Source organism: Procambarus clarkii, chromosome 22, assembly GCF_040958095.1.
Source record: "Procambarus clarkii isolate CNS0578487 chromosome 22, FALCON_Pclarkii_2.0, whole genome shotgun sequence".
Taxonomy (NCBI): domain Eukaryota; kingdom Metazoa; phylum Arthropoda; class Malacostraca; order Decapoda; family Cambaridae; genus Procambarus; species Procambarus clarkii.
The window spans coordinates 24,916,709-24,940,063 of record NC_091171.1 but is presented as its reverse complement, the minus strand read 5'-3'; the positions used below and the strand labels follow the sequence as shown (position 1 = coordinate 24,940,063).

The 23,355-nt window shown below is 51.2% G+C and overlaps 1 protein-coding gene across 1 annotated transcript; it reads left to right on the top strand.

The window, feature by feature from the left end:
• Positions 1–4,794: 4,794 nt before the first annotated feature.
• LOC123760843 (uncharacterized) lies at positions 4,795–6,393 on the top strand. The gene has a single exon (XM_045746625.2). It carries the CDS (start codon positions 4,795–4,797, stop codon positions 6,391–6,393), a length of 1,599 nt encoding a protein of 532 aa, XP_045602581.2.
• The last annotated feature ends 16,962 nt before the right edge of the window (positions 6,394–23,355 follow it).

Here is a 23,355-nt window from a genome sequence, read left to right as displayed (position 1 = left end):
TTCCCTTGAGAATCTTGAATGTGGTGTATGTGTGTGTGTGTGTATTCACCTAGTTATGTTTGCGGGGGTTGAGCTTTGCTCTTTCGACCTGCCTCTCAACTGTCAATCAACTGTTTACTAACTACTTTTTTTCCCCACACCACACACACACACCCCCCCAGGATGCAGCCCGTAACAGCTGACTAACTCCCAGGTACCTATTTATTGCTAGGTAACAGGGGCATTCAGGGTGAAAGAAACTTTGCCCATTTGTTTCTGCCTCGTGCGAGAATCGAACCCGCGCCACAGAATTATGAGTCCTGCGCGCTATCCACCAGGCTACGAGACCCTGTGTGTATGTGTGTGTGTGTGTGTGTGCGCGCGTGTGTATGTGTGTGTGTGTGTGTGTGTGTGTGTGTGTGTGTGTGTGTGTGTGTGTGTGTGTCTGTGTGTGTGTGTGTGTGTGTGTGTGTGTGTGTGTGTGTGTGTGTGTGTGTGTGTGTGTGTGTGTGTGTGTGTGTCAGTGTGTGTGTGTGTGTGTGTGTGTGTGTGTGTGTGTGTGTGTGTGTGTGTGTGTGTAAAATTACCGTGGACGGGTGGTTATGTAGCACGGAAGTGAGTAATTATGTGTTGATCAAGACTTCCTCAGCTGCCGCCTTTCAATTGGATAAAGTTTACAAATTGAACACTTACCTGTGATTAAGATCTCTTGAACAGTTCGTAAACAAGATAAATTGATGCCGTCTAAATAGATACGGTACACTGAACCTTCCTTATATGAGAACGGGACACTGAATCCTGTCTTAAGTATGGGAGCTGAACCTTTTATGACAACGAAAAATTGAACTTTCCAGTGTGAGTATTTGATGAATTCTCCTCTATGAGCACATGTTGAATTGATCTCTGTGAGCATATGTTGAATTCTCTGTGACGACGACAAAATGAACCCTGCGACGACAACAAACAGAACTCTCCTCTGTAACGACAACGACAAACTAACCCGTTCTCTGTGAGGACGACAGAGCGCTCCCTAGCAAGCGCGACTCTCATGTGACAGCGTCGCGGCAGCTCAACACAAGGTACAACAAGAGCCTCACGGCACAGGGCAGATATCTAGACCAAAGCTCAAGTCGTCCTCTTCAAAAGTACAACGCTTTCTGACGTATAAATCCCATTAAGGCCAAAAACTGACGTACTAAACAGCATTACGCCTCGCGAAAAGTCGTGTGATGTTCCGTTTTCTATTCGGCCAGCCAAGTCACGTTGCTGTGGTATTAGGCTCTGTCCACGTTACAGTTGAAGCTCTATATCTTCGCTGACTATTTAGAAATTGGTCTAAAACTAAATCTAACGCGTCCAGAAGCGGCATTTGCAAAGTTGAAACCACAAGGTCCAATATTCTGAATAATAAGGTTAATAATAATGGTGGTGAAGGGGGGAAAAGTGAGCTTGAGACGTTGTCAAGGTCCCCAGGGCGGGCAAGAAGGATTGCTTTGTGGTTTGGGGAACGGTGCACTGGATCAGTTATAATTGGCTCGTAACGACCCCAAGGTTAAGTTTAATGGTAACAGATTATCAGGATAACAATGTCGACTTAAATTGCCATCAAGGGAAATTGTTTGGCAAATAGATATAATGAGGGAGGGCAATCAATGATATTTTTTTCCCCTCAGTTGGTTATTTCCGTGTTAGGTTACGTGGATGTAAATATTCTGATTTAGTTTAAGGTTTAGTTCAGTTCATCTTTTTGTTTTGGTTTTAATATGCGTTACATTAAAAAAATTAATAGTTATGACAAATTGCAGAACAGTTTAAGACTTGACCATAAATTAGTAACAGGTATTTGTAGTGTTCATCTGTTAGCCAGGTGCAGGACTATATAGTGCTAACCCCGTACTACACCCACACTCTCTACTACACCCACATGTCATGACGCACCCACCGGCACCCTCCTACACCCACCTACACCCGCCAGCACCCTGTAATAACCCGCCTTGTATATCTCTCGACCGCGCACCCCGCTACTACCACTGAGCTAACCGTGCAATCTCCGCTCTTTCTATGGTAATAACAGATGCTATCGATCATGTAAGATGTTAACACTCGGGCCGTCATACGAAGACGTAAACCAGTAAAACGAGGAGAGAGAGAGGGAGCGAGGGAGAGAGAGGAAGAGTGAGGCAGAGCGAGAACGAGAGCAAGGGAGGGAGAACGAGAGCGAGTGAGGGCGAGGGAGAGTGAGAGAGAAAGATAGAGATAATCGTAGTCACAGCCTATCGTATGAGTTACCGAGTGACGCTGCCACCACCCTGAGTTACCGGACAGGGGACCGGAGTGAGAGTCGTAGGTCTTGCAGATGGAATAACCTACCAGGACAGGTGTAGGGGACAATTGAACGGTACAAGGACCCTGGCCTGACACTCGAATAATCCTGACCATTTGGGAACTATAGTGTACACAAGAATAAGGCGGGACACACCCAATACTAACACCTCAACACGGAAGATGAACGGGGGGGAGGAGTACTGGATAATTAAGAACACTAGGTCACTGGGGCAAAGGGGACAGTAGGCCCAATATCACTAAGACAAGGAACCATTAATACACATTTTATAACACTTAATAGATGACTTTATTTGAAATAATTAAATAAGACACTCCCTAACTATATTCCCTACTAGAGGCCAAGGGTACTGAATGAGGTGCTTTAGTACAAGAGAGCCGTACTTACTCGTATGTTGTTCCACAGTTTTCCTGGAGATGATGTTCCTTCCCCGAGTCCACACATACACCTCCCTACTGGGCTGCGCCCACTCTACTGTCTCTGTAGCATGATCTGCTCCCCAGCTGAACATGAGGGTTTTACATTTGATGTTTAGGGGTTAATCCCTGAAGATTATCATGACGGCATCAACTCTGACCTCTTCGTGATTCGATGACCGTTGACCTGACTCTGGCTAACTTGTACAGAGGTGTAACTTTTACATTGTCTGCCGCCGCCTGACTTTCGCCCGTGGTTTGTTCATCCTCCACGTGGCTTGTTCATGCTGTTTTGATGTTCATGTTGTACTATGTACTGCTCTCTTGTTACAACCCACCTGTACACCTGCCGCCAACTGCTGCTAAATGGTCAGTGGTTTATCTATTTAAACATATTAGGCTTTCGCTGGGCCCCGGTTTAGGGTCTCCAGAACCTCCCAGTGAATCCCGTTCTGGTGTCTGGGATTCACCAGAACGCTCACCCGAGTCACTCCATTGTCTCAAAATGATTTTCATATTAGGTTTTGTATCGCGATCGACTTGGTATAGTGTCCACACACACACAGGCTACAACAGCAAGTGTCCACACACAGGCTACAACAGCAAGTGTCCACACACACAGGCTACCATAGCAAGTGTCCACACACACAGGCTACAACAGCAAGTGTCCACACACACAGGCTACCATAGCAAGTGTCCACACACAGGCTACAACAGCAAGTGTCCACACACACACACAGGCTACAACAGCAAGTGTCCACACACAGGCTACAACAGCAAGTGTCCACACACACACACAGGCTACCATAGCAAGTGTCCACACACACAGGCTACAACAGCAAGTGTCCACACATACAGGCTACAACAGCAAGTGTCCACACACACAGGCTACCATAGCAAGTGTCCACACACAGGCTACAACAGCAAGTGTCCACACACACAGGCTACCATAGCAAGTGTCCACACACAGGCTACAACAGCAAGTGTCCACACACACACACAGGCTACCATAGCAAGTGTCCACACACAGGCTACAACAGCAAGTGTCCACACACACAGGCTACAACAGCAAGTGTCCACACACAGGCTACAACAGCAAGTGTCCACACACACACACAGGCTACCATAGCAAGTGTCCACACACACAGGCTACAACAGCAAGTGTCCACACATACAGGCTACAACAGCAAGTGTCCACACACACAGGCTACCATAGCAAGTGTCCACACACACAGGCTACAACAGCAAGTGTCCACACACACAGGCTACAACAGCAAGTGTCCACACACACAGGCTACCATAGCAAGTGTCCACACACACAGGCTACAACAGCAAGTGTCCACACACACAGGCTACAACAGCAAGTGTCCACACACACACACAGGCTACCATAGCAAGTGTCCACACACACAGGCTACAACAGCAAGTGTCCACACACACAGGCTACCATAGCAAGTGTCCACACACACAGGCTACAACAGCAAGTGTCCACACACACACACACACACACACACACACACACACACACAGACTTCAACAGCAAGTGTCCACACACACACACAGACTACAACAGCAAGTGTCCACACACACACACACACACACACACACACACACACACACACACACACACACACACACACACACACACACACACACACACACACACACACACAGACTACAACAGCAAGTGTCCACACACACACACACACACAGGCTACAACAGCAAGTGTCCACACACAGACTACGAGAGCTACAGTGTTGTGCACACAATAATAACGAAGCCATAAACTACAGCAGCAGCAGGAGCAGGAGAGGGCGTTGGCGTGACCCTGGGGTATATAGAGGATACCCCCGGTGGTACGCACCAGTCAGCATGTGTGCATGTGGCCCCCGGGGGTCGAGTGTTTAGGAAGCAAACACCCAAACACAGTTTTGACTCCTTGGTCCACACGAGGATATCCGCGGATAACAATAATGTCTGGACACTCTTATTTGACGGCCAAATATTGACACTCATAAACTTTTCGAAGACATTTCCTCCTCGCTTCTTCTTATATGGGCGCGAGTGGCTGTGTTTTGTTGCACACCGTTAATGGTGTGAGTTTGAGAGCCGGCGCGAGGCACGGAGGGTGGTTGTGGGGCCTCGCCAGCCTCGCCCGGGACACGCCTCGCCCAGGATACGCCCTCGCCCAGGACACGCCTCACCCGGGACACTCCTTGCCCAAGATACGCCTCGCCCAGGACACGCCTCGCCCAGGATACGCCTCGCCCAGGATACGCCTCGCCCAGGACACGCCTCGCCCAGGACACTCCTCGCCCAGGACACGCCTCGTCCTGGACACGCCTCGCCCAGAACACTCCTCGCCCAGGACACGCCTCAGCCATGACATTCCTCACCCAGGACACGCCTCGCCCAGTACACGCCTCGCCCTGGACACGCCTCGCCCAGGACACTCCTCGCCCAGGACACGCCTCGCCCAGGACACTCCTCGCCCAGGACACGCCTCGCCCAGGACACTCCTCGCCCAGGACACGCCTCACCCAGGACATTCCTCGCCCAGGACACGCCTCGCCCAGGACACTCCTCGCCCAGGAAACTCCTTGTCCAGGACACGCCTCGTCCAGGACACGCCTCGCCCAGGACACTCCTCGTCCAGGGCACTCCTTGTCCAGGACACGCCTCGCCCAGGACACGCCTCGCCCAGGACACTCCTCGCCCAGGACACGCCTCACCCAGGACATTCCTCGCCCAGGACACGCCTCGCCCAGGACACTCCTCGCCCAGGAAACTCCTTGTCCAGGACACGCCTCGCCCAGGACACTCCTCGCCCAGGACACGCCTCGCCCAGGACACTCCTCGCCCAGGACACTCCTCGCCCAGGAAACTCCTTGTCCAGGACACGCCTCGCCCAGGACACTCCTCGCCCAGGACACGCCTCGCCCAGGACACTCCTCGCCCAGGACACTCCTCGCCCAGGACACTCCTTGTCCAGGACACGCCTCGCCCAGGACACGCCTCGCCCGGGACACGCCTCGCCCGGGACACGCCTCGCCCAGGACACTCCTCGCCCAGGACACGCCTCGCCCGGGACACGCCTCGCCCAGGACACGTCTCGCCCGGGACACGCCTCGCCCAGGACACGCCTCGCCCAGGACACGCCTCGCCCGGGACACGCCTCGCCCGGGACACGCTTCGCCCGGGACACGCCTCGCCCGGGACACTCCTTGTCCAGGACACGCCTCGCCCAGGACACGCCTCGCCCGGGACACGCCTCGCCCGGGACACGCCTCGCCCAGGACACTCCTCGCCCAGGACACGCCTCGCCCAGGACACGCCTCGCCCAGGACACTCCTCGCCCAGGACACGCCTCGCCCAGGACACGCCTCGCCCAGGACACGCCTCGCCCAGGACACTCCTCGCCCAGGACACGCCTCGCCCAGGACACGCCTCGCCCAGGACACTCCTCGCCCAGGACACGCCTCGCCCAGGACACTCCTCGCCCAGGACACTCCTCGCCCAGGACACGCCTCGCCCGGGACACTCCTCGCCCAGGACACGCCTCGCCCTGGACACGCCTCGCCCTGGACACTCCTCGCCCTGGACACTCTGCCTTCCATGAAGATGGCACTTCAGTGAGAAGGATCAGTACCTAAATGGCATTTATATGACATTTTGCCTACCTGTCTGCCAGCCAGCCAGCCAGCCAGCCAGCCAGCCAGCCAGCCAACCAGCCAACCAGCCAACCAGCCAGCCAGCCAGCCACCCACCCAACCAGCCAGCCAGCCAGCCAGCCAGCCAGCCAGCCACCCACCCACCCAACCAGCCACCCACCCAACCAGCCAGCCACCCAGCCACCCACCCAACCAGCCTGCCAGCCAGCCACCCACCCAACCAGCCAGCCAGCCAGCCAGCCAGCCAGCCAGCCAGCCAGCCAGCCAGCCAGCCACCCTGTTCTCCGTACCAACCAACTACAATTGTCATCTGTATGGAGCAAAGTATGAAAGTAAACGATAATTCCATATTTGTTCTCAGTGCTTGCCACAGCTCACCGGGACGCAACACACACCAGGAGCCAAGAAACACAGGGACCCAAGAGGCAATATTTCCTGTTTCACTTCTGAAATAAAACAAGGCTCCACACACACCCATTTCCTCCATGCACAAGGGGTCCACACACCCACTTCCTCCATGCACCAGGGCTCCACACACCCACTTCCTCCATGCACCAAGGCTCCACACACCCACTTCCTCCATGCACCAAGGCTCCACACACCCACTTCCTCCATGCACCAAGGCTCCACACACCCACTTCCTCCATGCACCAAGGCCCCACACACCCACTTCCTCCATGCACCAGGGCCCCACACACCCATTTCCTCCATGCACCAAGGCTCCACACACCCACTTCCTCCATGCACCAGGGCCCCACACACCCACTTCCTCCATGCACCAAGGCCCCACACACCCACTTCCTCCATGCACCAAGGCCCCACACACCCACTTCCTCCATGCACCAGGGCCCCACACACCCACTTCCTCCATGCACCAAGGCCCCACACACCCACTTCCTCCATGCACCAGGGCCCCACACACCCACTTCCTCCATGCACCAAGGCTCCACACACCCACTTCCTCCATGCACCAGGGCTCCACACACCCATTTCCTCCATGCACCAAGGCTCCACACACCCACTTCCTCCATGCACCAGGGCTTCACACACCCACTTCCTCCATGCATCAAGGCTCCACACACCCACTTCCTCCATGCACCAAGGCTCCACACACATACTTCCTCCATGCACCAGGGCCCCACACACCCATTTCCTCCATGCACCAAGGCTCCACACACCCACTTCCTCCATGCACCAAGGCTCCACACACATACTTCCTCCATGCACCAAGGCTCCACACACCCACTTCCTCCATGCATCAAGGCTCCACACACCCACTTCCTCCATGCACCAGGGCTCCACACACCCATTTCCTCCATGCACCAAGGCTCCACACACATACTTCCTCCATGCACCAAGGCTCCACACACCCACTTCCTCCATGCACCAAGGCTCCACACACCCACTTCCTCCATGCACCAAGGCTCCACACACCCACTTCCTCCATGCACCAGGGCTTCACACACCCACTTCCTCCATGCACCAAGGCTCCACACACCCACTTCCTCCATGCACCAGGGCTCCACACACCCACTTCCTCCATGCACCAAGGCTCCACACACCCACTTCCTCCATGCACCAAGGCTTCACACACATACTTCCTCCATGCACCAAGGCTCCACACACCCACTTCCTCCATGCACCAAGGCTCCACACACATACTTCCTCCATGCACCAAGGCTCCACACACCCACTTCCTCCATGCACCAAGGCTCCACACACCCACTTCCTCCATGCACCCAGCGCCCGCAAACACACCTTACCCAAGGACGCGGGTAACCACATCCGACTCAAGCAAGTTACTTATCTCATTACTGCTGGTAAGGACGTCACCTCTCACCTTACCTGCTATATTCTGAAAGGTGTAATTGATGTGGCCAGCTCAGGTGTGACACTCTGCGCTCGAGTGACACTGCGCTTGAGTGACACAGCGCTTGAGTGACACAGCGCTTGAGTGACACTGCGCTTGAGTGACACAGCGCTTGAGTGACACAGCGCTTGAGTGACACTGCGCTCGAGTGACACTGCGCTTGAGTGACACTGCGCTCGAGTGACACTGCGCTCGAGTGACACTGCGCTTGAGTGACACTGCGCTTGAGTGACACTGCGATTGAGTGACACTGCGCTCGAGTGACACTGCGCTTGAGTGACACTGCGCTCGAGTGACACTGCGCTTGAGTGACACTGCGCTCGAGTGACACTGCGCTTGAGTGACACTGCGCTCGAGTGACACTGCGCTTGAGTGACACTGCGCTCGAGTGACACTGGTTCAATAGGAAGAGGTAAAGAATAAAAGTATTCATAACGTATTATGCTTGTTATAACTTACATAACGTTTCGAACCTACACGGGTAGGGGGGGGGGGGTTCATTCTCAAGTGTGGAATGACGAGACGTTGATTGATTGATGAAGATTAAGCCGCCCAAGAGGTGGCACGGGCATGAGTAACCCGTAATGAGGAAACGTCTGATTTGTAACACCGGGAGGTCAGGTAGAGTAGAGGTCAAGTGAGGTCAATACACTAAGCATGCTAAGATAAGTCAGGAGATAGGGCGATTGGAGCTCAGGTGACCGTAGTGGGCAGTGACGTTATTGTTAGCATTTTCGCGTTCTTGGCTTGCTCTCACTCACTCTCACTCACTAGCTCTCACTCTCATAGTGGGGAGAGTGAGTGAGAGGAAGCCCAGTACGCGAAAATGCTAGCGATGATTGGTGGGATGAACTGGTGGAGTTACCTTGAGGTGATTCCGGGGCTTAGCGTCCCCGCGGCCCGGTCGTCGACCAGGCCTCCTTGTAGTTGCAGAGTACCTCCTTGAGTGCAGAGTACTGGTGTACACAGTACTGGTGGTGTGCGTAGTACTGATAGTGAGCACAGCACTGATGACACATGTACCGTGAGTGGTGGAGATGGGCAGCACATCTCACACCACTGGAGGATGGTGACGACCATCCCCCCCGGGCCGCCGGGCGGCGCAGGTCGTAACCTTAATTACTATTCCCCTCACACCTGGATCTTTTATCTGGCTCGTTTACAAGCCTCGCTGATGGTTTCTGAGCACTTAATGCGAGCGAGAATTATGGGTTGTTGTTGTTGTTAAAGATTCGCTACTTGGAACAAGCAGTTCTAAGTAGCACGGGGTATGGTGAGCCCGTGGGTGAATTATGGGAGGCAGATGGTGAAGATAGTGCAACGTGACTCTTGGGAACTCTTAACATCAATCATGGTTGAGCCGCTAGCTGACAGCGTTGAACTAGGCCCAGCTGGTGGTTGTTAAAGATTCGCTACCTGGAACAAAAAGTTCCAAGCAGCACGGGCTATGGTGAGCCCGTATTTTTTTTTTACCCAGCTGATATCCCATAGCACTGGCAGGACAATATTACTTCATGCGTGCAGGTGTGATAGGAGAGCAATCACATACATGCGCTCTCTAAGGCTACGGTGTAATTGTATACAAAAATAGGATTAATTTAGATCTGATATCTAAGTATGTGGGCACTACACAGCCTCCACCAAACGCTGTGATATATATATATATATATATATATATATATATATATATATATATATATATATATATATATATATATATATATATATGTGTATATCACGAAAATAAACACGTGATTAAGAATGTGACAATGTCAGACCACGGAGGAAAATGAAACAGGAATTTCCTTAAGTACTTTCGTATATTAAATACATCTTCAGAAGGAATCCTTCTGAAGATGTATTTAATATACGAAAGTACTTAAGGAAATTCCTGTTTCATTTTCCTCCGTGGTCTGACATTGTCATATATATATATATATATATATATATATATATATATATATATATATATATATATATATATATATATATATATATATATATATATATATATAATACTACTGTTACCTCTGTCAGATGACTGTGACGAATCTCCCAATACTAAGTACTGAGCCATATTTTCCAGCATTTCATTATTATTATTGAGTACCAAGTCATTAACCCCTTTACATATACCGGGAAGAGGTACCTGGAACCTTTCATCCACTTTCGCGTTCTTTGGGAAATCCTCTTTAATCTATACATAGTTTGATAGTGATGACAGACTTCACTTATGTGTATAAAAGTGTTTGTCTGTGTCTTTACCCAAGGTTTGAGGCCAGGCGCTTGAGGGTTAGCCTCACGCAACTTATCAAGATGACACATGGGTGGTATTGGACTGTCATAAGTTGGTCGGGGTCAGCACCAGTGCCCCACCTTATGAAAGACCAACTGCAAGTCAGAATTCCAATAACTCTTTGAATGTCTGAAATGTGAGCTTTATTTTAAAGAGCGGTTTTTTAACAGTTTTCAGCTGTTTATAATGTCAAACCTTACATAAGGTAACCACAACGTGCTTAAGTACATTATTGCATCATTGATTCAAAATAAAAATAATGTTCTGAAAGAAGGGAGGGAATTATCTGGGGAAAGCGCCAAGACATTACGACTATATAGCACTTGGAAGGGATCAGGATAAGGATTTGGGATGGGACAGGGAGAAGGAATGGTGCCCAACCACTTGGACGGTCGAGGATTGAACGCTGACCTGCATGAAGTGAGATCGTCGCTCTACCCTCCAGCCCAAGTGGTTTGACACGTTCTGAGAGAGAGAGAGAGAGAGAGAGAGAGAGAGAGAGAGAGAGAGAGAGAGAGAGAGGGGTAATGTGGAGGGAAGGAGATAGGGGAAAAATGTGGAGAAGGGAAAGCAGAAGGGTGGAGATGGGGGGGGGGGGGGGGAGTGATATAGGGGGCTGAGGGGTGGGGGGTACAGGTGTGAGAGGGCTGAGAAGGGGGTAACAGGACCCAGGCATCAATGGGTACCGGAATTAGTCTCCTATATAACAAACCATCCTGTGAAACAGGGAATCTTAGCACCATACTGTGTACTCATGACACAATATTTGTAAACATTCCTTAGAGTCTAGGGCAGCGGTCTCCAAACTACGGTCCACGGGCCACATCTGGCACACGGGCCATATCCGGTCCACGGGCCACATCCGGCCCACGGGCCACATCCGGCCCACGGGCCACATCCGGCCCACGGGCCACATCCGGCCCACGGGCCACATCCGGCCCACCACAAGATTTTATCTGTCCCTCAGCAACTTGAAATACATATAAATAATAAAACTTATTTCCCTTATATTGTGTTCGTTAACCACGTGATGTGGCAGTTGACACGTGCAGTTGTTGTCGTGTGCGCCGTGGGACCCCGAGCCTCAGTGTTGCCCGTCTGGCCGATCCTCAGTCTCCCTCACGGGCGCTATATGCTTTAAGAAACTCAACTGACTTGATGTTAACCTCGCCCCTGCCGTGTACTAATGCTAGAGTGCAGGGTGTTTTACACCCCCCCCCCTCAGTGTGACAACATTTTCCTCAGTGTTCAGTGTGAACACAGTGCTCTACTGTGTTCTGGAACTTTGAACCACATAACTCTTTTGTTCTGAATCAAATCAGGCTAATTACCCAATAAAGATCCTAATAAAACTTCTTTTATTTATAAAGAATTAGATATATTTTCTTTGGGCCAAGAAAATGTGTAAAATATGCAATGTGACCATTATTTTGTTTTAATTTTACCCCGTAGGGCGAGTTTATTGAGCAGCGCCAATCATCCTGTGACTAAACATGTCCCCAAAGCAGCAGTGTACGGAAATGTTTGGAGACCCCTTGGTCAAGGGCATCCTCATAGATGCCCGAGCACATCAGTATGTTAATACGAGCAGAGAGAGGTGGTGCCTGATGCCGGACGGCCCCACCGACCTGGGGTCAGATTCACGAAAGTACTTACGCAAGCACTTACGAACGTGTACATCTTTTCTCAATCTTTGACGGCTTTGGTTACATTTATTAAACAGTTTACAAGCATGAAAACTTCCCATTCAACTGTTATTATTGTTATAAACAGCCTCCTGGTGCTTCGGAGCTCATTAACTGTTTAATAATTGGAAACAAAGCCGCCAAAGATTGAGAAAAGATGGACAGGTTCGTAAGTGTTTGCGTAAGTGCTTTCGTGAATCTGGCTCCTGGCCTCCAGCGGTGAACCAAAAGAAGACGAGCCGTAAGGTGAAGGGTCCCGGTGCCTGCTGTCAGCACCAACAGATAGAGTTACACTTGCCAGTGTTTTGCAAGTCAGTTGTGTAGATAAAGTTCTCGAACAAGTCTGTAATCTTGCTGGCTGCAGATATCAAGTTGTTGTGCACGGTGTGGGTCGTCCCGGTCCATACCAGGTGTGGGCGTTGACAGGTCGTGGCTCCTGGTGGTGTGACCTCCAGGTCCACACCAGGTGTGGGCGCTGACAGGTTGTGGCTCCTGGTGGTGTGACCTCCCGGTCCATACCAGGTGTGGGCGTTGACTGGTCGTGGCTTCTGGTGGTGTGACCTCCAGGTTCACACCAGGTGTGGGCGTTGACAGGTCGTGGCTCCTGGTGGTGTGACCTCCAGGTCCATACCAGGTGTGGGCGTTCACTGGTCGTGGGTCCTGGTGGTGTGACCTCCAGGTCCACACCAGGTGTGTGCGTTGACTTGAACTTGCGATCTGGTGATTCGCAGACGCCTGCCTTAACCGCTCGGCCACGGTTAACCAACCAAGTAGTCCACTGAGTCCTCTGGGAAGTTCTGGAGCCCCCAAACCGGAGCCCAACCAGGGTTTTCTAGCCAACCCGACCACACTCGAGTTGTGATCGGGTCGACTTGAACAATGAACCTCCATTATTCAAATCACTCCATTCCCTCAAAATGATTAATGATGCATATTAGTTTACCATGATGAATATTCCTTTACCTTGATGCTTTCATATTCACTTACCTTGAACCAACGCAAGCGTTGCCTTGGATGGTTGGGGGGTTGTAGGGTGTGTGATGGAGCCTCACCACCGCGCCCACACTGGCAAGAGTGTGGCTCAAGATGAACCAATAACGTTGAGGATCTGCACCGGACCAAGAATGTAATCTGAATACCTACCCCCCTCCTGCCCGGGGCTATTCTTGACGGGGAAGATATGGTCAGAATATTCACACCAGACCAGTTTTAATGACATACTTTCATGTCATATATCGTATATATATACGCCGCTCTCACCCCTTCCCCAGGAGACTATACTTGAAATGTATTTCTGATGCAGCGAACTCTAATAAAACGATGCTGGACAGTTTTATTAGACCTGCCTGTAATTTTGTTTCGTTACAGCTTAATAAAGGGGAAAGATGAGAGCTTTTATCAGTGGTGAGTTGGGCTCATGTAATGTTGCGTCTGAAGCAGCAGCGTCTGGGTCGCCTCTCTCGCTCTCTTATCAGCATATAACCATCATCATAACAGCCACTTCGTCATCTGGGTAATTATCGTTCTCCTCGACGTTATTATCTTTACACAGACTCGTGTCACACTACCGGGGGTGGAACACTGATCGGCAGCCACGAGTCCTGAGCCACACGGGACTCACCACCGTCAAGTGGAGGGGCAGTGGCCTGGTGAGTGGTGTGGCTGGTGGTGTGGCTGGTGGTGTGGCTGGTGGTGTGGCTGGTGGTGTGGCTGAGGTGTGGCTGGTGGTGTGGCTGGTGGTGTGGCTGGTGGTGTGGCTGGTGGTGTGGCTGGTGGTGTGGCTGGTGGTGTGGCTGGGGGTGTGGCTGGTGGTGTGGCTGTGGTGTGGCTGGGGGTGTGGCTGGTGGTGTGGCTGGGGGTGTGGCTGGGGGTGTAGCTGGTGGTGTGGCTGTGGTGTGTGGCTGGTGGTGTGGCTGGTGGTGTGGCTGGTGGTGTGGCTGTGGTGTGGCTGGTGGTGTGGCTGGTGGTGTGGCTGTGGTGTGGCTGGTGGTGTGGCTAGTGGTGTGGCTGGTGGTGTGGCTGGTGGTGTGGCTGTGGTGTGGCTGGTGGTGTGGCTGGTGGTGTGGCTGGTGGTGTGGCTGTGGTGTGGCTGGTGGTGTGGCTGGTGGTGTGGCTGGTGGTGTGGCTGATGGTGTGGCTGGTGATGTGGCTGGTGGTGTGACTGGTGGTGTGACTGGTGGTGTGGCTGGTGGTGTGGCTGTGGTGTGGCTGGTGGTGTGGCTGGTGGTGTGGCTGGTGGTGTGGCTGTGGTGTGGCTGGTGGTGTGGCTGGTGGTGTGGCTGGTGGTGTGGCTGGTGGTGTGGCTGGTGGTGTGGCTGATGGTGTGGCTGGTGATGTGGCTGGTGGTGTGACTGGTGGTGTGACTGGTGGTGTGGCTGGTGGTGTGGCTGTGGTGTGGCTGGTGGTGTGGCTGGTGGTGTGGCTGGTGGTGTGGCTGTGGTGTGGCTGGTGGTGTGGCTGGTGGTGTGGCTGGTGATGTGGCTGATGGTGTGGCTGGTGGTGTGGCTGGTGGTGTGGCTGATGGTGTGGCTGGTGATGTGGCTGGTGGTGTGACTGGTGGTGTGACTGGTGGTGTGGCTGGTGGTGTGACTGTTGTGGCTGGTGGTGTGGCTGGTGGTGTGGCTGGTGTTGTGGCTGGTGGTGTGGCTGGTGGTGTGGCTGGTGGTGTGGCTGGTGGTGTGGCTGGTAGTGTGGCTGATGGTGTGGCTGGTGGTGTGGCTGGTGTTGTGGCTGGTGGTGTGGCTGGTGGTGTGGCTGGTGGTGTGGCTGGTGGTGTGGCTGTGGTGTGGCTGGTGGTGTGGCTGGTGGTGTGGCTGGTGGTGTGGCTGGTGGTGTGGCTGGTGGTGTGGCTGTGGTGTGGCTGGTGGTGTGACTGGTGATGTGGCTGGTGGTGTGACTGGTGGTGTGGCTGGTGGTGTGGCTGGTGGTGTGGCTGGTGGTGTGGCTAGTGGTGTGACTGGTGATGTGGCTGGTGGTGTGGCTGGTGGTGTGGCTGGTAGTGTGGCTGGTGGTGTGGCTGGTGATGTGGCTGGTGGTGTGGCTGGTAATGTGGCTGGTGGTGTGACTGGTGATGTGGCTGGTGGTGTGGCTGGTGGTGTGGCTGGTGGTGTGGCTGGTGGTGTGGCTGGTGGTGTGGCTGGTGGTGTGGCTGGTGGTGTGGCTGGTGATGTGGCTGGTGGTGTGGCTGGTGGTGTGGCTGGTAATGTGGCTGGTGGTGTGGCTGGTGGTGTGGCTGGTGGTGTGGCTGGTGATGTGGCTGGTGGTGTGGCTGGTGGTGTGGCTGTGGTGTGGCTGGTGGTGTGGCTGGTGGTGTGACTGTGGTGTGGCTGGTGTGGCTGGTGGTGTGGCTGGTGGTGTGGCTGGTGATGTGACTGGTGATGTGACTGGTGATGTGGCTGGTGATGTGGCTGGTGGTGTGGCTGGTGGTGTGGCTGATGGTGTGGCTGGTGGTGTGGCTGATGGTGTGGCTGATGGTGTGGCTGGTGTGGCTGGTGGTGTGGCTGGTGGTGTGACTGGTGGTGTGGCTGGTGATGTGACTGGTGATGTGGCTGGTGGTGTGGCTGGTGGTGTGGCGGGTGTGGCTGGTGGTGTGGCGGGTGTGGCTGGTGGTGTGACTGGTGGTGTGGCTGGTGGTGTGGCTGGTAATGTGGCTGGTGGTGTGACTGGTAATGTGGCTGGTGGTGTGGCTGGTGGTGTGGCTGGTGGTGTGACTGGTAATGTGGCTGGTGGTGTGGCTGGTGGTGTGGCTGGTGGTGTGGCTGGTTATGTGGTTGGTGGTGTGACTGGTAATGTGGCTGGTGGTGTGGCTGGTGGTGTGGCTGGTGGTGTGACTGGTAATGTGGCTGGTGGTGTGGCTGGTGGTGTGGCTGGTGGTGTGGCTGGTAATGTGGCTGGTAATGTGGCTGGTGGTGTGACTGGTGGTGTGGCTGGTGGTGTGGCTGGTGGTGTGACTGGTGGTGTGGCTGGTGGTGTGGCTGGTAATGTGGCTGGTGGTGTGACTGGTAATGTGGCTGGTGGTGTGGCTGGTGGTGTGACTGGTGGTGTGGCTGGTGGTGTGGCTGGTAATGTGGCTGGTGGTGTGGCTGGTGGTGTGACTGGTGGTGTGGCTGGTGGTGTGGCTGGTAATGTGGTTGGTGGTGTGGCTGGTGGTGTGGCTGGTGGTGTGGCTGGTGGTGTGGCTGGTAATGTGGCTGGTAATGTGGCTGGTGGTGTGACTGGTAATGTGGCTGGTGGTGTGGCTGGTGGTGTGGCTGGTGGTGTGACTGGTGGTGTGGCTGGTGGTGTGGCTGGTAATGTGGCTGGTGGTGTGACTGGTAATGTGGCTGGTGGTGTGGCTGGTGGTGTGACTGGTGGTGTGGCTGGTGGTGTGGCTGGTGGTGTGACTGGTGGTGTGGCTGGTAATGTGGTTGGTGGTGTGGCTGGTGGTGTGACTGGTGGTGTGGCTGGTGGTGTGGCTGGTAATGTGGATGGTGGTGTGGCTGGTGGTGTGACTGGTGGTGTGGCTGGTAATGTGGCTGGTGGTGTGACTGGTAATGTGGCTGGTGGTGTGGCTGGTGGTGTGGCTGGTGGTGTGGCTGGTGGTGTGGCTGGTGGTGTGGCTGGTGGTGTGACTGGTGGTGTGGCTGGTGGTGTGGCTGGTAATGTGGCTGGTGGTGTGACTGGTAATGTGGCTGGTGGTGTGGCTGGTGGTGTGGCTGGTAATGTGGCTGGTGGTGTGACTGGTAATGTGGCTGGTGGTGTGGCTGGTGGTGTGGCTGGTGGTGTGGCTGGTAATGTGGCAGGTGGTGTGGCTGGTAATGTGGCTGGTGGTGTGGCTGGTGGTGTGCCTGGTGGTGTGGCTGGTGGTGTGGCTGATGGTGTGGCTGATGGTGTGGTTGGTGGTGTGGCTGGTAATGTGGCTGGTGGTGTGACTGGTAATGTGGCTGGTGGTGTGGCTGGTGGTGTGGCTGGTGGTGTGGCTGGTAATGTGGCAGGTGGTGTGGCTGGTAATGTGGCTGGTGGTGTGGCTGGTGGTGTGACTGGTGGTGTGGCTGGTGGTGTGGCTGGTGTTCAAGCAGCGTCCTCGCTGCCAGAGTGACATGGTCGCCATTACTGAACATGTTACCAGTGGTCATAACCGTGGTCACCGCCCCCAGACCAACAACGCGTCACGCCACGGTATGTGCTCCACCACAACAATTTAAAACGCCTCATAAAATAGACGTATCGCGAGCTATCATGGAAGTCGACTCAATTCCGCTCAAACACGCACATAATTATGCACTTATTTTCGCGTGAATTCTCGTCCTAGTGACTGGGATTATTGGGGGATTAAGGTTGGGATCATTCACTCCTCCGCTGATGTGATCATTGTTTAGCATGTAGGGCAAAAAGTGTATAATAATGTATGTCTTTGTTGAATTATACTCGGCGCTGACTGTCGTCTGGTGAGCACACTCAGACCCTACTCAGATCCGAGTAGGGTCTGAGTGTGAGCTAAGGACGGCATCTAGCCTCGTCCTTAGCATTAAGTTGGTCTTAAGAAAGGATGGTGCTCTCACAAAGTGCAGATGATGCAAGCTGAAAGTGGCATTACTTTACATCAACGAGAAGTAAGGCGCTGGTAAGTTGTCACTTTAGAGCAGTGGGATAATAAAGTGGAGGTTTCCCTACCCCCCCCCCACCACCCCCCACCCCCAAGGGGTTATGGAAGCAGATAATGGGAGGTATGGAACTCTATTTCTCAACAATTAAAAAAATGGTTGCTGTAAGATGAGAATTATCACCGTCAGTATCTGCACCTTGATTCCTTGTTCTGACTGCATGAAAATAAGAACAACGCTCACTAGTTGCAGACATTGTGTACATGTTCCACTTTCTGTTTTACTCTGTAAGTAAATATGATAAAATTATGATATTCTTTGAGTCGTTGTGCTCCTAGCTATCCATTTGTACAGCAACAAGCTATAAACATCTTTTGAAGTCATACTGATCCCTAACAGGACTGCCTTGGTGATAATTATTTTGACAGTCTCACATAAAAGGGTATGGAGGCATATTGAGTAATCAGTGTTGGGGAGCGGGCGTCTGTAATCCTGATAAAGGTTAAGAACCCCTGATTTCCAGTGTAGTTGAAGCCGATATATAGAGTACTAGACTGTTGGTGGGGAGTGCACCGTCCCTTATGATTGTACCCCCCCATCACCTTCCTCTCCATAGCCTACACAAGAATATATATATATATATATATATGTATATATATATATATATATATATATATATATATATATATATATATATATATATGTATATATATATATATATATATATACATATATATATATATATATATATATATATATATATATATATATATAATATATATAGAAATGCATATTTCATAAAGTCATTGCTAACAATTGTCAGCAATGTCACAGTACAGTCCTGTCACGGTCCTGTACTCACGGGAGGAGAGCATTGTCATTGCATAACAATGTAATAATCACAAAAAATTGACTAAATTTGTGTCTTGGACATTTTCCCGGATTTTCATTTGCGTGGCTGTGTAGTAAAGGTGACGCTGGTGGTCGGTGTCTTACAGTCAGGACAGCCAGAGTGGTGGTGGCAGGGAGGGCAACTACCAGGGGAAAGCGCTAAGCCATTACGACTAGCACTGGGAAGGGGTCAGGATAAGGATTGGAGATGGGACGGGGAGGGAAGGAATGGTGCCCCAACCACTTGGATGGTCGGGGGATTGAACGCCGACCTGCATGAAGGGATACCGTCGCTCTACCGTCCAGGCCAAGTAAATGGTTGGGTTAAAACAACTGAGAGTATTCGAAGAATGCCGAAGAATGCCTGGTGGTGTGACAACAAAAACTCTAGTATACGAATAAGAATGACAGGAAGCCAGGGAACCCGAAGAATATTAACAACAAAACCTTGAGAAGAAGAAGAAGAAGACAGGCTGACGCCCAAGCTGACACTCTTGTCCTTACGTCCTGACAGCCTCATCCCCACACTACCTGATGTTTCTGATTTTTTTCTGATTGAAACAGATTTTACCTGTGTCAGAACCCCCAGGTAAATTAAACTAACCCCTGTCTTAGTACAAACAAAAAAACTAACCCAGGGGTTAGTATATTTTGGGCTTTGTGTAAAGTCCTTCTGACCGATAACATTGAGAAATGTCGTAAAAATGTATATGTGAATGATCATCCGAGTGCAAACTTGCGATTAAGTGATCAAAAATGCTTCTTGTATAACTTTTTTCATCATGTTCACATTCAAGATGACAATGGAACCCAAGAGCTGCCCGAGTTCTTATGCCGGTGATGACCTTACTGCCTTTTATTTTTGTCTGTACCTTTGTGTCCGTGGCCGGGGAGAGCAAGAGGCTAGCTTGAACCTCCTGGAGGCAGAAAAACCTGGCTGTGTTTACACTGTGTTGGGCTGGTGCTGAAGGCTCCGGGAGGTCTCGGGGTCCTGGTGGTGTGTGGTGGTGGTGGTGGTGGGTCCTGGTGGTGTGTATGGTGGTGGTGGTGGTGGTTGGTAGTGGTGGTAGTGTGTGGTGGTGGGTCCTGGTGATGTGTGTGGTAGTGTGTGTGGTGGTGGGTCCTGGTGGTGTGTGTGGTGGTTGTGGTTGGTAGTGGTGGTAGTGTGTGGTGGTGGGTCCTGGTGGTGTGTGTGGTAGTGTGTGTGGTGGTGGGTCCTGGCGGCGTGTATAGTGGTGGTGTGACCTGGTGATGTGTATGGTGGTGGTGGTGGTGTTGGCTGGTGGTGTGTGGTGGTGGGTATGGTGGTGGTGGTGGTGTTGGTTGGTAGTGTGTGGTGATGGGTCCTGGTGGTGTGTGTTGTGATCGTTGTTGAGTTGTATAATAATTATTAAATTTTTTTTGTCCTTATATATTATAATTGATGAACTAAAATTTGTCATCGACGAAAATTATATTGTTTTGTGTTCCACTGGAGAGCAGTTGATGCTGCACACGTGCAAGCTACAGTGTCATCAGTGTACAGTGTCATCAGTGTACAGTGTCATCAGTGTACAGTGTCATCAGTGTACAGTGTCATTAGTGTACAGTGTCATCAGTGTACAGTGTCATCAGTGTACAGTGTCATCAGTTATGGATGACGTGGACCAGTACAGGGGGGCTGTGACCACTGAGTGGGGTGAGGGGGGGTCACAGCCCCCTGTAGTGGTAACTCACAGCCCCCCCTTCGCGAGGGACGCTTCCCATCTGTTCAGTAATTAATTTATATTGCCTGAATACAATTTGTAATGAAACAGAAAATTCGCGTCTCTTCCTTTAACTCTTTTTATGCATCGTGTATTGTCTTCTTACTCCCACATTTATCGGAGGCTTTCACAGTCTCCGCACTTTTGTGGTTTGCAATTGCATGGGGAGGGGGGGGGGGGGAAGGGTGCATGCTTCGATGACCACAAGGCTGGTTAATTGTGTCGCATGTTTTTGATGGGGGGGGGGGGGGAGAAGGGAACTATCAGAGGGAAAGCGCCAAGCCATTACGACTATATATAGCACTGGGGAAGAGGGTCAGGATAAGGATTAGGGAAGGGACGGGGGGGAAGGAATTGTGCCCAACCACTTGGACATTCGGAGATTGAACGCCGACTTGCAGGAAGCAATAAGACCGACGCTCTACCGTCCAAGTAGAGCTGACAGTAAAATAGATGTTCCCCCAGCTAGTAGCTGCGTCTACTATAGGTTCTGCCTACTACTAGCTTCGTGGTGCTGTCAGACCGCACTGACATTTAGCTGCGTGTGTTGCAGAGATTGCATAGAAACAGCGTTTGCAACAAGTCGTGTATGTGCATAGAAACAGTGAAACAGTGCATAGAATCTGTGGCCAGACACGAGTTGCTCGTGTCTGGCCACAGATGCCGTGTGCATGTGACAATAGAGTTTGGCAGTTTAATACAATAATTCGCCTGTACATGACGCTAGGGCTTAACTCTATAGATGGCAATCGAGTTTTTCGATTTCCAGTACTGTGAGTTGCCTCGTTAACTATGGCGGTGCTTGACTGGTGTGAAACTGGCGGCGGATTGGAGACCTCGCCAGACTTGAGATATTCCATAGCAGCTCCAGGTTCACTGGTTCTGACCTGTTTGGTTCACTGGTTCTGACCTGTCTGGTTCACTGGTTCTGACCTGTCTGGTTCACTGGTTCTGACCTGTCTGGTTCACTGGTTCTGACCTGTCTGGTTCACTGGACCTGACCTGTCTGGTTCACTGGTTCTGACCTGTTTGGTTCACTGGACCTGATCTATCTGGTTCACTGGTTCTGACCTGTCTGGTTCACTGGACCTGACCTGTCTGGTTCACTGGACCTGACCTGTCTGGTTCACTGGTTCTGACCTGTTTGGTTCACTGGACCTGATCTATCTGGTTCACTGGACCTGATCTGTCTGGTTCACTGGTTCTGACCTGCCTGGTTCACTGGACCTGACCTGTCTGGTTCACTGGACCTGACCTGTCTGGTTCACTGGACCTGACCTGTCTGGTTCACTGGACCTGATCTATCTGGTTCACTGGACCTGATCTGTCTGGTTCACTGGTTCTGATCTGTCTGGTTCACTGGTTCTGACCTGCCTCGTTCACTGGACCTGATCTGTCTGGTTCACTGGACCTGATCTATCTGGTTCACTGGATCTGACCTGTCTGGTTCACTGGTTCTGACCTGTCTGGTTCACTGGTTCTGACCTGTCAGGTTCACTGGTTTTGAACTGTCTGGTTCACTGGACCTGACCTGTCTGGTTCACTGGACCTGACCTGTCTGGTTCACTGGACCTGACCTGTCTGGTTCACTGGACCTGATCTATCTGGTCCAGTGAACCTGACCTGTCTGGTTCACTGGACCAATGTGAGGATCATTTCGAGGAAAAGTTTCAAGGAATAATGCAGTAGAAAATGCACTCAATACAACAACCATGATATCAGATGATATCTAAGATTACAATGGAAAAGTAATATGGTTTAGGTACAAATATTGAGGGATTGAGTAGCACTAGATACAGTGTGAAGATAAGGCCCATGGTAGAAAACTATGAAGAGGAAATTAGGTACTTTTTGGTTTTATTTTTGAATAAGGCAAAAGTTGGACAGCTTTTCAAATCATTAGGGAGCGAGTTCCATAGACTAGGTCCCTTTATTTGCTTAGAGTGTTTACATAGATTAAGTTTGACTCTGGGGCTATCAAAGAGATATTTATGTCTGGTGTGGTTGGCATGTGTTCTATTACATCTGTCCAGGAAGAGTTTCAGAACAGGGTTTGCACTTAAAAAAAAAGGGTTTTATAAATGTAATTGACACAAGAGAATGTATGGAGTGAATTTATGTTTAGCATGTTTAGGGATTTGAACAGGGGAGCTGTGTGTTGTCTGAAAGTAGAGTTAGTTATTGTCCTGATAGCAGATTTTTGCTGGTTGATGATGGGCTTGAGGTAGTTTGCAGAGGTTGAACCCCAAGCACAGATACCATAAGTAAGATAGGGATAGATAAGTGCATAATAGAGCGAGAGGAGAGCAAAGTAGGGTACATAATGTATAATCTTAGAGGGTATACCAACTGTTTTAGAGAGCTTTTTAGTAATATGTTGTATGTGGGTGCTGAAGTTGAGGCTCTTGTCTAAGTATAGGCCAAGGAACTTTCCATCATTTTTATTGCTAATGTTAACATTATCTATCTGAAGCTGAATTGCATTTGTTGATTTGTTTCCAAATAAGATATAGTAGGTCTTTTCTATGTTTAGTGTGAGTTTGTTGGTTGACATCCACGAGTGGATTTTTTTTTTAATTCGTTGTTTACAACATTATTTAAGATGAGTGGGTTGGGGTCAGAGTAGATGAGAGTAGTATCATCAGCAAACAATATAGGTTTAAAAGCATGTTAGAGACATTAGGCAGATCATTGATGTATATAAGAAACAGGAGGGGTGTTAGGATGCTGCCCTGTGGCACCCCTACGGATAGTGGTAGAGTGGGAGAGGTTATATCATTGATGGCTACATAGTGGTGTCTGTCACTAAGAAAGGATCGTATATAGTTCAGGGCAAGGCCACGGATTCCATAATGGTGGAGTTTAAGTAAGAGGT